Source organism: Micropterus salmoides, unplaced genomic scaffold (assembly GCF_014851395.1).
Source record: "Micropterus salmoides isolate LMB-PRFRI ecotype aquatic unplaced genomic scaffold, ASM1485139v1 Ms_hic_scaffold_18, whole genome shotgun sequence".
In the NCBI taxonomy this organism is placed as follows: domain Eukaryota; kingdom Metazoa; phylum Chordata; class Actinopteri; order Centrarchiformes; family Centrarchidae; genus Micropterus; species Micropterus salmoides.
The window spans coordinates 17,599,188-17,614,267 of record NW_024040928.1 but is presented as its reverse complement, the minus strand read 5'-3'; the positions used below and the strand labels follow the sequence as shown (position 1 = coordinate 17,614,267).

Sequence of the window (15,080 nt, the reverse complement as noted above, 5' to 3'; positions counted from 1 at the left end):
CTGTGCAGTCGTCCCAGTGGCAGCATGTCGTGGCTGCTGAGCCCGATAAGGACGGTGTGTATCCTGGCCTGGAGACACTACAAGCTGCACTGTGCGGTGCTGCTGGCTGCGGCGCTGGGCCTGCTCTTCCTGGCTCTGCTCTTCTTCTCTCTGCCCTCAGAGCTCAGCCACAAGCTCTTCAACAATGCTGGATAAAACCACTGTATGTCTCTGTACTTATTATGTATTACACGTTGTATCCCACGGAAACTGTTTTTTCTTTGAGGCTGTAAATAAAAACTGCAAACCTAGTCTATTTAATACAGACTTTATTGGGCTGTGAATATAAATCATTTTACAAATACTCTGATGATTCCACATACACACATATTGTCCCAGTTCTGATGATTCCAAGTTGAGTATGGGTTACTGCATCTCCATTTCTGTGCTGACCTATCAGAGAATCAAAGATGTCAGTGATGTTAGAGAAGCACATTTAGACAACTAGACTTAGCACTACTACATCTAGCTCTATTAGATTTATATATTCAGAGAAATAATACACTAGGTCTGTGACTAACAATTGTTTAATCTGCAGATTATTTTATGGTCAATTGATTAATCTCTTTGGTCTATAAAATGTCAGAAAATAATGAAAGATGTGCATCACAGGTTTTTACTCCCAGTTGCTTGTTTTGCCAGTCTGAAACCCAAAGATATTCAATTTATTACTAAACCGTGACAAAAAAGCAGAAAATTTTCACATTAATCAATCATCTTAATTTTCTGTCAATTTACTTAATTGATTAACCAATAAAGCTTTAGAATAAATTTGTAAAATTAAACATTTTAAAGGAACTCATCCTGGCAAAACCTTTTTTTCACCTGTTCTTAAGTCATAAACACAGGAGAGAAAACAATTTAGATCAGACTTACAAAATGGATTTACCAGAACTTTTTTTTTCTCACTTGCCTCTCAGGGTAGTGACACATACAAAAAAAACTATAACAGAGACATGAACACATACCCTTGAGTTGAGGGACTGCTGCAGCAGCATCCTCAGCTCTGTGTTCTGCTGCTCCAGACTCTGAGTCTCAGGAACAAGCTCACAGATCTCCATCAGGACCGCACTGGAAACACAGAAGAAAAAAATAACACTCATTTGAGTACAGATGGTGTTGGGTTGTGTGTGTATGGTTGTTACTCACTGGTACTTCTTTAGTGTGTTCTCCGCTGCGTCCCAGAGTTTCAGTCTGTCCTCAGAGATTATATTGCCCATACTCTCCCAGTAGGCTTCATCCTCTGAAGTATCCCGAGCTTCTGAATGGTGAAAACTGGGATTTTGGCGGGTTGAGCTGTTCCTTAGAAAGTACCAGGAACACACTGGCATCACATAGTCATATAGACAATTGTATCACATCATTTCATGTTCAAATCACACAGCCTAATTAACAAGCATACTACAGCCTTTGTTTCCATGGAGATACGTACATAATAAGTGGTTTAAATGATGGTTGTCTATTTCAGTAAAAGCGTTACCTGGACCTCACAAGCTGCTCAAGGAAACTTTTTAGAGCAGGCACAACATGGATAGGATCAATGATGTCAGAGGTCAGATGACCTGTAGAGTTGGTCTCCACCTCCTCTGCCTTGTCGTTCGATTCACCCGACTCAACACAAACATCCTGCAGGCACACAAAACACTGGTAGAAGATGCAGAAATATTAACGGTCTAATTACATCATCTTGTTTTCCAAATGGAAATGGCATCCATCTACCCACTTCACTCCTCGCATCTCTTTCCCTCCTCACCTTAGTCTGCTCTCTCTGCTGATGTTTGTACTTAAATAAGAAATGGGCCAACTTGGGCACATCCTCCTCTTCAATGCCAAAAGTCTGCAAAAGGAAACAACATGTTTGGGTGTTGGGGATTCGCTGCATTCAGTCGAACAATGTGCTGATGCACTACGCTACATGAACTCACATTAAGGAGGGAGCCCAGTTTCACAACAGTCTGTTCTTCTTTCTCCAGGGGAGTCAGCAGTTTAAGGAGTTTATCGTCCATGAGGAAGCCCTGAGATAGGAAGTTGAAGATGCTTGTCACATAAATTCATAGTATTTTATTTTTGTGCCCTTGTGACTAATACTCATTAACTTCACACCCCAACATTAGCATTTTGACTAAGGAAAACTTTATTACACTGATTAAGCTAATTTATTCACCCTTACTTTGACATACATATACTGTATGTAACGCATTCACAAACACACACAAACAACTTCAGCTTGCCAGGAGAGCCTTTCAAGTAACCCACGACTCATCTGCAAGCTTCACAGCAGCAGGTTGGGGCACATTTAAAGGGCATCTAGAAAACTGCAGCTAACATTCAACCCCTAAATCAACAGGTAATTTTGTGTTATTATCCCTACACTGCAGCTCAACAATGAAACACTGTCCAGGGAAACACAAAGAGGGAACTTCATGCAAAGAGGACAAACTTCTGAAGATACCAACTAACTCTAATTAGTGTGGGTTAGACTGATTTTTCTAACTCAGACTGGTGGATGTTGTCCCCCACCTCTTCTATTGGAAGCACATCAGAAAAGGATATTTCAGTGACCAGTATGAACAGGAGGAAAGATTAAAACAAGCAGAACCAGCTTCAGTGTTTAATGGGCCCCTGACTATTGTTTTAAGACAGACTTGAACAATTGTGAACCTATCCTATAATTGTTCAAAATTTTAGAAAATATACTTTTTTATTTATTATTTTTATTATAGTTTCTTGCCGAGAGTTGGATGAGAAGAATGATGAAGCTGGAGCCAGAACACAGTTAGCTTAGCTTAGCATAAAGACTGGAAACAGGGGGAAACAGCTAGCTGGCTCTGCCCAAAGGCAACAACATCTATTAAAACTATTTAACAGACAACAGAGTTGTATTAACCTTTTCATCAAAGTCTCAGGATATAAAGTGTATCTCCCTAAATGTCTTAACTATTTCATTAATATAATATATACACTAAGATGCATATGGTCTCCTTTTAGTGTATAAAACATGAATCTTGGACTTTTTTCTCACCGCCTCATCACACAGAAGCTCCATCACTTTCTTCATTGTCTCGATTGACAGCTTCTCCTCCTCCACCTCTGCACCGCTCTCACTCTGAACTGCTGTCTCCTCCTTGTACATTTCCATGTCCATGCTCTCAGTGTCAGTCTCCAGCCTAGGGCCAACTGAGGCGTCCATCATTCTCTCATTACTTTGTAAAGCCTGCTCGGTGTGAAACAACGGGGAGACACCCTGGCGGGCAGGTCTCCAGGCCTGTTTCTGAGGCTGGATGGGACCAGAGAGCTCCATGAAGGCCATAGAAGGTCGCTCCCAGGCTAAACCAAGGTGCTGCTTGCAGATCAATGAGTCAATGACCAAAGCCCTCTCCACTAGCTGCTTCATCTCTGCTTCTATCATTAGCCACATCTCCTCAAATTTTCTGACATCTGCGACGGCAAAGTGTCTGCATGAAGTGAAGGACGAGTTAAGATGTATAGGAAGTTAACCATACAGTATGTCAGTGGTACTTTAAGGTGATAATTATGACTCACTGGATCTTCTTCTGTATTCGTTCATATTGCTGGATGTTGCGTTTGTAGTCCTCTGACAAATACCGGCTCCTCTTTGTAAACTGTTTCTCCTCACTGGTATACGTAGTCATTAGGTTTTTCATCTCTGTCTGCAGACTGAAACAAAAAGTAAATTAATTAAATATAACTCTGTGTGTGTGAGAGAGAGACAGAGAAAGAGAGAAATTGAGAAAATCTATACTACCTGATGATCCTGCTTTTCATATGGGCCAGGCTGAATTTCTGCACTGCTACCTCATCCTTTTGCTTTATTTGTTTTAGCTTCACGATCATGCTGGTGGCCTTCGTCTGTTGATGCTCTCTCTCCAGAACCTGCAGAGGCGAGACTGGGATTTAGGGCCTTCAACAATCCCCACCACCATCTACCAGTGGTGGAAAGTTACTACTGGTAAGTACATTTAATCAAGTATTGTACTTTAGTACAATTTTGACTCCAAATAAATCAATTTGATTTAATCACATTAAATCAAATACACTGAATTGTATTAAATTACAGTTTTTCTCAGTCGCTTTGCATTTCTCAGATCAGAATTGAAATTCTCAACACTAATTGTTCAACTTCCACATCATCTCGTCACTTGTGCACATCATAAAAGCACTTTCTCATTGTTTTGAACAAATTGCAAATTACTTGACAAACTTATGCAAATAATTATGTACAATTGTCTGCTGTTTCCGACATTATCATTTGCTTATGTCCTGCTGATTACAATGAATTATACCAGTCTCTGTTGAACAATCTTACCCCCCAAAACATCTAGGCATAAGTTCATTGCATTTGTCACTACATGCAAAATGGTTGAACACGTTATCAAAAATACTTTATTCATATCCTTTGCCTACAAGTATATAGCTAAATGAAATGTTTGTTTCTTAAGGACCGTGCTTTACAGTAATGTGAGCATGTGAAACAGTCTTTTCATAAGAACTTTGTTGAAGAGGATTATGAAAAATATAAAAAAGAAAAATTTTGCCTTCAGTGACAATTGAGCACACAACCTTAAACCTATAAGTCCTATGCTCTACCAAGTGAGCTAACCAATGATACAACAAACCACACTATAATTACCATTATGGTTATCTCAAAATCACGAGAAAATGATGAGTAAAAAAATATTTGATTAGGGCTTCCGTATATATATATGAATGTGCATGTCCATTAGAATTTTTTTGTAAATGTGTCCTGAATTGATGAAGATATCTGTTGTGATGTGGAAGAGAATCTGTGATACAACAGGCAACAGTCCTGTCTCTTTCTTTTCTTCTTACAATGACATGCTCTGTCAACAAATTACAGTACGAACAGTAAAAGAATAGCTGTGATTCCTGTCCCCTCTCCTGCAATGTATAACTTTGTACTGCTGAAAGTGATATATACCAAAAAAAGCGCAGCCATGTGCATTTTCAATCATTGACATCAAAATGTTAGCCAAAGCATACAGTACATCAGAAAATACTTACAGACTACACTGTTATATTGACAAGATGGCTAAACATTTTGACTTGCTTGTTCATAAACAAGACACAAGGACTTGTCGTTCTGATGGCACTGACAAGTTCAATGACATAAAGATTTGCTTCTGAGAGACAGACTAAGGATTTTGAGCAAGTTATGGGCTTTTGCAGGTAACCAACTGTGTTGTGCCGTTTATACTAGCTGTTTCGAGAAATGCACTTACTGTCTTGCAAATGTTAAGGATGATTCGAGAAATGTACCAAAGCAACTGAGAAAAACTGTAATTTAAGTTAATTTAATTTAAATGCATAAACTTGAATACATTTAATTGAATCAACTCAAAAATTAATGTTAATTAACTTAAATACATTTAATTTAATTAAAATAAATAACCTTTAATGCATCACTAATGATAATCAAATAATCTACTATACATTATTCTAACATAGACCATTCTTCATAATAAGCACTTTTACTTTTGATACTTTAAGTATATTTGTATGCTAATACTTTTGTACTTTTACTTGTTACAGAGTATTTCTACACTACTTACTTACTTTTACTTACATTTAAGATTTGAGTACTTCTGCTATTTTACAGGTTTCTAAAGCTTTTCTTTATCATTCCAATTTAAATAAACATCAAAGGAAATTGCTGGGTTTATCAGGACCACACTTTAGATAAGATAGAGCTCATAGCACAAAAGCTTAATTCAAAAGATAAGCTTTCGAGGTGCATCTTCATATTTGTGCAAACCTGCCACTTTGCATTCTGTTCTAGCTGGATGACGCTGTACTTGTCGGTAGTCTCCAACATCAGATTGTGAATTATCGCTTCATACTCCTCCACTTTCTTCTTCCTCTGCATCAGCCTCTCCAGCTAGAAATAGATTAGATTTCATTAGATACAGAGTTGAGTCTGTGAGTATGACTCTGTGTGTGTGTTGGTTTTTTATTTCAGTTATCCTGACCTCTTTATTCCAAAGTTCCTTCATGTATTGTTCCCATTCGGTCTTGTCTCTTGTGAGTAAGACTTCACTTTCCTGCTGATAAACTCTCTACCAACAACACAAGTGTAACCATTAGTAAGAATGACAACAGTGGCATAAACAACACTAAAAGTCTACATCCATGCTAGTGACTCTGTAAGTCTGTAATTAGGAAAAGCTCTGTTTTGGGCTAAATGCTAACTTTAGCATGTTAACATGCTCACAATGAAAGCGCTAACATGCTAATTTTCAGTAGGTATAGTGTTTTGCATGTTCATCATTTTAGTTCTGTGTGTTAGCGTGCTAACATTTTCTGATTAGCACTAAACACAAGTACAGATGAGTCTGAGAGTTTTACAGGTATTCGGTCATAAACCAAAATGTTGGACATTAAACTTTCGAGGTGATGATGGCACTAGATAAAATGTCAGGGAATCACCAAAGTCATTAGCATTCACTCTGGGTTCCATGAATGTCTTTACAAAATTTTATGGCAATCCTTCTAGATGTTCATAGATATTTCAGTGACAATTCATTCCATGTTGCTCACTGATGCAAAAATCCTCACCCATCTGATTCTCCTTGCAGATTGACTCTGAATGAATTATTTCAAGCTGTGTCTTGACCCAGATCTTGTCCTACCTCAATATGGGCCAGTTCTTCCCTGTAGGCCTTTGTCAGGGTTTTGATCTGGTCCTCCATCCTCTCCATCATCAGGTCCAGCTCCTCTGCCTGCTTCCTCAAGTCCTTCACATAGCGATCATCTCCAACTTTCAGCTCCTGTTCAGACAACACATGGGAAGTCATAAAATGATAGAATGATAGATAGATAGATACATAGATAGATAGATTGATTGATTGATTGATTTACCTGTTGCAGGTCATTTATGAGTTTTTTCTTGTCTTCTATGAGAGTAGCACATAACTGCTGCTGGTTGTTCAGGGCCTCCTGCAGCTCCTGAGGGATCACCTTCTGCTTAGCTATCGACCACTGTCTGGTAATCTCCTCAAATTTTTCACGGCTGGATTTTGCATCATTCTCCAGCCGCTCCAATCTGAACCCAGATGGATAAACATTGTAGCAAAAAGGAGGGAAGATGGACAAAATGGTGTGGAGGATGTAGCAAATAAAACGGCCCTTGGTAGGTTTTATTTTGCATTTAATCTATGTAGTAGGGTTGTTGGTTTTAAACAAAGCATTAGTATAGGAGATAATAGTAGAAAATTACCTAAGTCTGCGAGCTTCCTCCAACTCTGTCCTTCGTATCGACTCTCTGGCGTCAGCTGCAGTTTGGATGTTGGTCACTAATGTCGGCAAATCTCTCTGAAGGCTGATTATCCTTTGAGGAGTGATCAGCTGATTGACAGAGGACAGTTTTTATTCATGTTGTAGTACTGCTAATTAAGATAGTTTTTACCTATGTGTGAGTACAAGTCAGGAAATTGCTGTCAAGTAAAATAGTAGCTCACTATAATCACAATAATATAACCAGTGGTTATTTTTGACTTACCATTACCTATTGCCCATTTTTGGTGGTCATGGATAGAATGGGGTTTTGTCATAAACAATCCTATGTTTATTTCATGGTATTATTAAAGCATTGATATGAAACGTCAAGTCCAGACTGATTTACAAACCGTAAAATGGTTTAAAATAGAAACAAACAATGTTATTATCAGGCAAACTGTTTTAAGGTCTGGGGAAAATATTAGTATAGTAACCACTCAACTGTTTATCATTTATGTTTTGGATGTTTGATTTATAGTGAGTTTAGGCTGTTGATGATATTGTTATTTATTGTTCGCTGGTAGTATGACCTCAAGGACCACAATAGAAAGTTTTCCTTGACATCTATGTAGCTGTGTGTGATTTTATATCGCCCTTCTTGTAATGTCAAATAAACTAAACTAAAATGAGATCAATAATTTCAGATAGAATTACCATTCATCTCTGGCGAACGTGAAATAATTCGTATTATACAATTAAGATGGTGACTTTTGATTAACGAAATTAAGATTAGGGTTTAGAAACTTAGCAAACCTTTTCACCTTCCTCCACCTTCTCCTCTTGAGACTGGCTCTCCAAGGCCTCCTCCTCCTTGACTTCCACACTGGGGTCTTGCTCAGCCTCTTGTGTGGGGACCCTAAAGCTGATGATACACAGGGCAACTTTTTGAGCAATGTTGCTGGGCAGTCTTGCTAGTGGCAAGTCCGACTATGTTTTGAACAGATAGCGTAGTGGTGGGGGAAAGGGATTACGGTAGTAATCATTACTCATTACCATTGACGGCAACGTTGCCCTTCACGATTGCTCTAACAGTTGCTCTGTGTATCATCAGCTTAAGGTGTTACAGTATGTTTAGCTGTTGAAAATTAAGCATGATAAAACTGAAGTGTATTAGGCTACTAACCCATAGATAATAATCATCGCTATTATAAGTAATATGTTTGTTGTTTTTATTATTACAAATAGCCTATCAAGTTCTTGCAGTCCATGCAGCATGAAAAAGTATAAGCTTAGCTATTATTATCATACTAAGCACATTTTTCAGAGTTAGCTAGCCGAGTTACCTGCTCTTAGCCTCCTGATTTTCGGACAACACACAGGGTTCAGACGCCTCTTCTGTATCTTCAATGTCTTCCATATTTAGCATTAAGTTATGTTGTGTGAAAAGTTACTGATAGAAATTGTTAAATGCTGTTGTGATGAAGATATCAAAATGAAGCAGGTCTGGCCGCGGTCTGTTTAGGTAAACGTCGCTATGGCGACAGGGCCATCAGAGGGACTGTGCTGCTTTCAAGGGCCCTTCGTAAGCTCGAAACATGCTTTTATAAATAACAATAAAGACCAACATACAGAAGGCTATATTTAGGTTTGGCTCTTTATGTCTGGTTGTAAGTGCTGCTTTTGTCATAAACTTTTTCTACTGTCAACCTTCTCATCACTTTATTTTAGCTTTGAATCTTAAATGCAAATGTCTTATAGGCCTAATTCTAAACGTTTGAATGAAGAAAATAATAATTCTGTAGATGATCGAGATGCTGATTCACTAATACAGAGCAGGAACACAACATTGACAGGGCTTCAACCATGAGTATGAGGACTATTATAAACGTGTTTTATACAGCAAAAGCAATGTTAACACTGCAGGAGGATCAATGCAGAGAGGGTGAAACACAGATAATGTGGGATGGTTGATGAATCATACATGGCTTGTTGCTGCCATCGAGTGGCAGCATCCTGATTCCAAACCTGTATTTTTAAGTTCAGTACTTGTTTGAGACTGTCTGCACAGAACCAATATTGTCAGTTTTTTCTTTTGTTTTCTTTTCTGTATTTTTTCTTTTCTTTTTTTGTCAGTTCAATGAGAAGGTAAATCAGTTGCATCCATCATTGCCTTGTGTAATAAACTGTGGCCAAAAAAACCCTCACAAATAACGTAGCTACCGTTTTCTGGAAAGGTTTGCTTTCAATTATTGTCTGATAGGCTTCATGATGGGCACTAAGAAAATTAAGGCAAAGAAGTTACATCAACGCATAGACTTTTTACTAAGTGTTTCATATTAAATTCCAGAAGCAGCTACAAATGAGGTATGTCAGGGTAATTTTAAAAAAGTTTATGTGAGTTTCTAAAATCAGCATGATCTGTCAAAACAATGCAAAACATTTATTATTTCAAAGCGACCTTACAGTCTGCAAAAATCATGATAACATATCCCAAACACAGACAAACACTGACAGCGGTCAAAAGTCCAAACAAACAGATATATAATAGATGTGATATAATTGGTTTATACACACAGTAGTATTAATGTGACTGCAATAAAAATTTCCCAATATTGATTGCAGTGTTTACAGTGGGGAAAACTATAACTAAACAGTGAATATTGCTACATGTAAGGGTTTATATTTTCCCAAAAATAAAATCAGGCACTCTTCCTTTCACGCCAAATAAAAAGTGAAAAAAGTTTGTTATTTACTGTTATATTCAGAAGCTGACTTTGGGTGGCGCTACTGTCTCGTGATGAAAATCCTATTCATGTTCCACGAACTGAGATGCTTGAAATGTTTCATTTTTGACATGATACATGTAAATACATGCAGATTAAATACATGCACACGCACACACTCCTCACAAATGATAAATGTCTTCTCAAGCTGATGGCAAGATGGGCACTCTCGCTGTCCACACAAACGCATCCACACGTGGTTCAGATGTTCCTGCCCTAAGAAGTGCCCTCCACGCTTCCTGCCTGTTTGGCAGCTCTCATGCTCGCCCTCACCCCCCAGGGGCACCACGCCGCTCTTTTGGCCTCAAGTGGCCTCTGTTGCCACTGAGCCACAATGAATGTAAGTCAGCCAGCAATGGTTTCTGACATATGATCCAGCATCTGTGATGTCACCAACAGCTGACTTGTCATAAGACCTTTGTGAAAGGGGGGAAGCAAGGGATGAATGAGGAGAAGGCCTTATTTTCAACAGACCTTTAGCTGGAATGCTGAGTGCTTTTGCATGAAGCTGTTGAGATTACAAACTGAATGACTGCCATTAGAGAGTGATTCTATAATCTATCATAATACCATAAGCTCGGGATTGACAGACTTTGACCCCACTCGCAGGTGTATAATAAGCCCCATTCATTCTGAATATACTCTGTGAGAGAGGGTACGTGTGTGTGTGTCTGCTAATTCCTACCCCCAGGGGCATATGTTTACTCCTTGTTCAACAAAGCATCATATTCATTGCTCAGGGGTTGAGAGGTGCATAATCTAAGCCTGACCTTCAGCCAGTTAACTAACTGACAGCTTACAGTGTTGTTGGTGATGGGGGGTTGCATAACAACTTAAGTCCTGACTAACAGTTTCTTAATATTGCCATAACGAAGGAGATATTTGCTACTTTCCAACATTGGATGCACTGCGCTGACTACAGAAGAGGGTACGGTGATTGTAGAGGACAGCAATTCAGAGGCATTTAGTCTAGAAGAGGATGTGACCTTGTCCAAGAACAAAACAGTCATTTAACAAGAATTACATTTAATAAATGAAAACTGAAGGCCAGATTCAGGCACAACATGAAGAGCATCCCTTACTCTTCTATCAAATATGAAATGTACTGACCTTGTGTCAAGGTAACTTTTACAAAGTATGTTTTTGCCATCTGCTGGAGTATCTATTGCAAACAAGCACACAGATTTTTTTCCCGCATTACCCTGTTACCTCTAAGCCTTTAAACATTTAGAGAACACAGATGCAGATATGCAGAGAGAGGCTAAATCTTTTCATATGTTGGCCTGGATATTTGTTGTGGAAAATAAAATGATCTCAAGGTCGGTGCAGTGGAAGCCACTTTTCAATCTCTTACTTCTGAGGAGAGTTTGTGTCATCATTTGGGCACTCAACAATGCTCAGTTCTACTTCAGCCATGTCATGCTCCGACATTCTTGTCTGACTCCATCCTCAGCTTTAAAGTCAATTAACTAGATCATACATTACAAAAGCTGAGAGCTCAAGAGAGTTGAATGAATGGTTACACAATTTTAAGGTCTGGATGTCAAAAGGTCAGTTTCTTACTGTCCATGAGTGTGCAGAGATTTTTGTTTGTAAAAGGTTACACATAACCGATTATTTGGTATCACACACAGTGAATTTCATCAAACAACTGCTCTTTCTAAAAAGGTTTTTAAATGGTGAATAACTTGTTACCTCTACTATCTTTCTGGCAATGAATTAATAAAAAGTTATTTATTAAAACAGCTGGAATCTATTTTTAGAAACTTTTGGAATTTCAAAAATGAATCTTAATATGAAATAACTGACATTAACATTCATTTTATACATGTGTTTAAACTGTACATTCTGGTGGTCAGTATGTAATTTTTTATCTCTGGTCTTTGGTGCAAAGTCATCTTACAAAAAACTGAGATTTTCATTGTTTTCTACAAAACCTTTAACACAAACCTCAGCACATTTTTCACCACTTTAATCCAGCTGAGAAGTAGAGCAAGCAGTCGAGATCAGGATATGAGTCGGTTTACAAAATCATATTAATTTCTTCCACATAAACTGTCACACTTACAGTAGAATTATTCTCAGAGTCATTTTTTCTTATCAAAGCTCTTTGTGAGTGGATTAGGTGTACAATTATGCATGGCATTAGGCCATGGTTATGATTGGTGGACTGTATTTTCTTTTTTTTTTGCTACACTGCAGTCCGTTCAATGGGAAGGTAAATCAGCTGCCTCCATCATTGCCTTGTGTCATAAACTGTGGCCAAACAAAAAAAACACACACATAATGAAGCCGATATAAAACAATAAATGTAAATGTAAATATTGCCTTTTTTGACAGACGTGGGGCTAAAAACTAAATATCATACATTAAAATCCCCAGTATGACACAAACGTACTCTCTAGCCCCCATCTGCTCAGCTGCTCACTGTTTTGAATAAATGTGCAGTGGCCTGGTGTAAATGTGAGATTTTGAAGCAATGCATTGATTTAAATGTGTGAAATTTGTTTTATAGGATTAAATGCATCTGCATATACATGTATGTGACAGCTGCCTCTCCATTCCCAGACCTCAAAAACATTTCTTTATTAGCTCATGTTCAAGTGAGACATTTTATTATGTGGCAAAAGGTATGGGCCAGTAACTATGTCCATTTACTCAAGTACTGCACTTTACTCAAGTAGTTTGCAGGTACTTGAACTCTGCTTAATGCTAGTTAATTGTTCTATCCCGCTACATTTCAGATGGAAATATTGTACTTTTTACTCCACCACTTATTTGACAGCTATAGCTACAAGTTACTTTGCAGATTAATATCATCATAAAACATCATCATCTTATACAACATGATGCATTGTTAAAATTAAACCACCCCACAGCAACAGTGGGAAGAAAGTACTAAGTACATTTACTCAAGTACTGTACTAAGTAGTTACTTTTCAGAATATAATAGTACAGACAAACCATATAATCAGTTATTAAAATATTATGTGTTACTAAATATGTAAAGTGATTAAAATTAGCTCCACCTCAACAAGCTACAACAGTAATGTAGGTAGTTCCAATATTATGAAAATAAAACACTGATAGAGCACACAAAATGAATGTATTTGTAAGTATCAAATGTAAAAGTACTCATACTTTTACTTTTGATACTTACAAATACATTCATTTTGTTGCTAAACTTTCACTAAAGTAACATTTGAATGGGGGAATTTTACTTGCAATGAAGTATTTTTAAAGAGAGGTATTGCCAAGTAAATTTTCTAAATACTTCTTCTACCACTGCCAAAAAGGCTATATACAATACTTAAAGATCCCCTCCAGACATGTTTTAAGACATATAAAAATACTCTGCTTGAACAGTCATGTGTGGCAATAAAACATCAAATTGCCCGCTTAAGAATTCTTAAAATTGTAAAAATCCAAAAGACGAATATGCAAGGGCCCATTGTTTATGTCAAGACTGGACACAAGATGTCTTCTACTTCTCTATTTCAAGGTTCAATTAACATGCAAAATGGGCTGCACCAACAAGATAAACATTCTGCTTATATATTAATAATCTCTAATAATAATACAATACTAGCCTATAAAACATAATGCACATTGAATAGTCTCCATAACAAGTAGCCTAGACTACTTCTATTATTTTATTTTTTTTCAAGTAGCCTAAATTTTTGCTGCCAAAACTTAATCACTTCACATCTGAATTCAGGACTTTAACTTGATTTTTTTTTTTTTTTTTTAGATTGCTTTGTTAGCCTACTTTTATTTAAGTAGAATATCTGACTACTTCTTCCACCACTGACTGTAAATCACTGAATCACGGGGGGGCTACAGCTTTTGCACCGTTTCTCTCATTCACGTGGCAGCTTCCGATCCGTTTTGCGGAGTTTTTGGTGACTTTCAGCCCCGCTTAAGGACCAGGTGTGCACAACGAGGCTTAACAGGAATCAAAGCGGTCGTTCTTGCCGCACACGAGCCGCTCAACACACTTCACTGTGCGGGACCGCTGATGACAAAAGCCCGTGTTTTTAGCGGCTCTGCTGACCGCAGCCGGATCATATGACTCGGCATATCCGTAATGCTCTTAGACCTGCTGGTGGCCAGCAGTGGCTGCGCTCCACAAGACCAAAAAGCCAAAGGAGTTTAACGGATGTGTTGCTGCGATTATTCGGCCAAGTATCTTTATCCCACATTTAGATTAGCTGCTAATGACGGAGGGGGAAAAACCTCGATCGTTGCAAGAAGCACAAGGCCACATAACCTGAGAACAAGGGCCATTCCTGTGTGAAGAAATAGATTTAACCACAATGCAACATGGACTCATTATACATAATGGAACTGCAGCCACATAGTGTGGGTGGGTGCTGGACAGGTTGTTTTGGAAAGTACACTTGTTGCCAGAGATGGCAGAGTATTTAGACTCATGAAGTAGGCCTACAACCCTTTAAGTGTTGTATGCATTAACATGTGAGCAGCATTTAAAAGTTGCAGCTGGTCAATTGAACCAGTTCTCATGCTACTGGGTAGTTTAATCAAAAACATTGCATCATATTTTACAAGATTGTGGATGCAAATGTTAGTCAGAATTGTAACTAGCACTTACTAGCAGTGGAGTATAAATTTCCATCTGAAATATACTGAAGGAGAAATATAAAGTATTATAAAATGGACATTTACTTATTCATATATTCATATTAAAATTAATCACCTGACAACACTGTGGCTGTGGTTAAATTACAGCACAAGCATCTGCAGGTTCTTTCTGGCAAACAAATATTTATTTGGGCTTATGCATTCTAATTTAAGGTTTGCATTACTTAACAGCAAATGCATTTCTAATAGGCAAAATTCATCAATTCAACACTCATAAAGGAGGCTTCACCGTCATGAGCAGTCAGAAACCTTTAACAAATTAAGTTAAACATCAGTGGAAAATGGCAACAAAGCACATTAAAAGCTTTATGCAACCACAAAAAACACTGACTGGAAAACAAG

The 15,080-nt window shown here is 37.9% G+C and overlaps 2 protein-coding genes across 8 annotated transcripts in view; one reads left to right on the top strand and one right to left on the bottom strand.

Moving 5' to 3' along the window:
• Positions 1-298, top strand: part of otofa (otoferlin a) — an 83,754-nt gene extending 83,456 nt beyond the window's left edge. For 3 of the 6 annotated variants that reach the window (XM_038727248.1, XM_038727251.1, XM_038727242.1), the window contains one exon: positions 9-298. In XM_038727248.1, coding sequence (XP_038583176.1) covers positions 9-195 — 187 coding nt within the window. In that variant the 3' untranslated portion in view covers positions 196-298. The remainder of the gene's footprint in view (positions 1-8) is intronic. The other 3 variants (XM_038727250.1, XM_038727243.1, XM_038727241.1) reach the window with 1 other exon arrangement.
• On the bottom strand, positions 292-8,825 carry drc1 (dynein regulatory complex subunit 1 homolog (Chlamydomonas)). 2 transcript variants are annotated; one of them, XM_038727253.1, is made up of 16 exons: positions 8,637-8,825; positions 8,107-8,215; positions 7,295-7,422; positions 6,937-7,120; positions 6,708-6,845; positions 6,048-6,134; positions 5,834-5,956; positions 3,806-3,933; positions 3,583-3,717; positions 3,062-3,494; positions 1,965-2,054; positions 1,793-1,876; positions 1,520-1,683; positions 1,189-1,341; positions 1,008-1,110; positions 292-432 (listed from the first exon to the last, which is right to left on the bottom strand). In XM_038727253.1, the coding sequence occupies exons 1-16, from the start codon at positions 8,717-8,719 to the stop codon at positions 406-408; spliced, it is 2,169 nt and encodes a 722-aa protein (XP_038583181.1). In that variant the 5' UTR covers positions 8,720-8,825; the 3' UTR covers positions 292-405. The 2 variants fall into 2 exon arrangements, with proteins under 2 accessions (XP_038583181.1, XP_038583182.1); XM_038727254.1 differs by having other exon boundaries at positions 1,520-1,665.
• Positions 8,826-15,080: the final 6,255 nt, after the last annotated feature.

Excerpts from the sequence above, each read along its gene's own strand:
- drc1 (XM_038727253.1), bottom strand. The coding sequence starts at position 8,719 with ATGCTAAATATGGAAGACATTGAAGATACAGAAGAGGCGTCTGAACCC. Across the intron at positions 2,055-3,061 it reads AGCTTCTGTGTGATGAGGCG|GGCTTCCTCATGGACGATAA; the intron begins GTGAGAAAAAAG and ends TTCCTATCTCAG. Across the intron at positions 1,111-1,188 it reads AACACACTAAAGAAGTACCA|TGCGGTCCTGATGGAGATCT; the intron begins GTGAGTAACAAC and ends CTGTGTTTCCAG.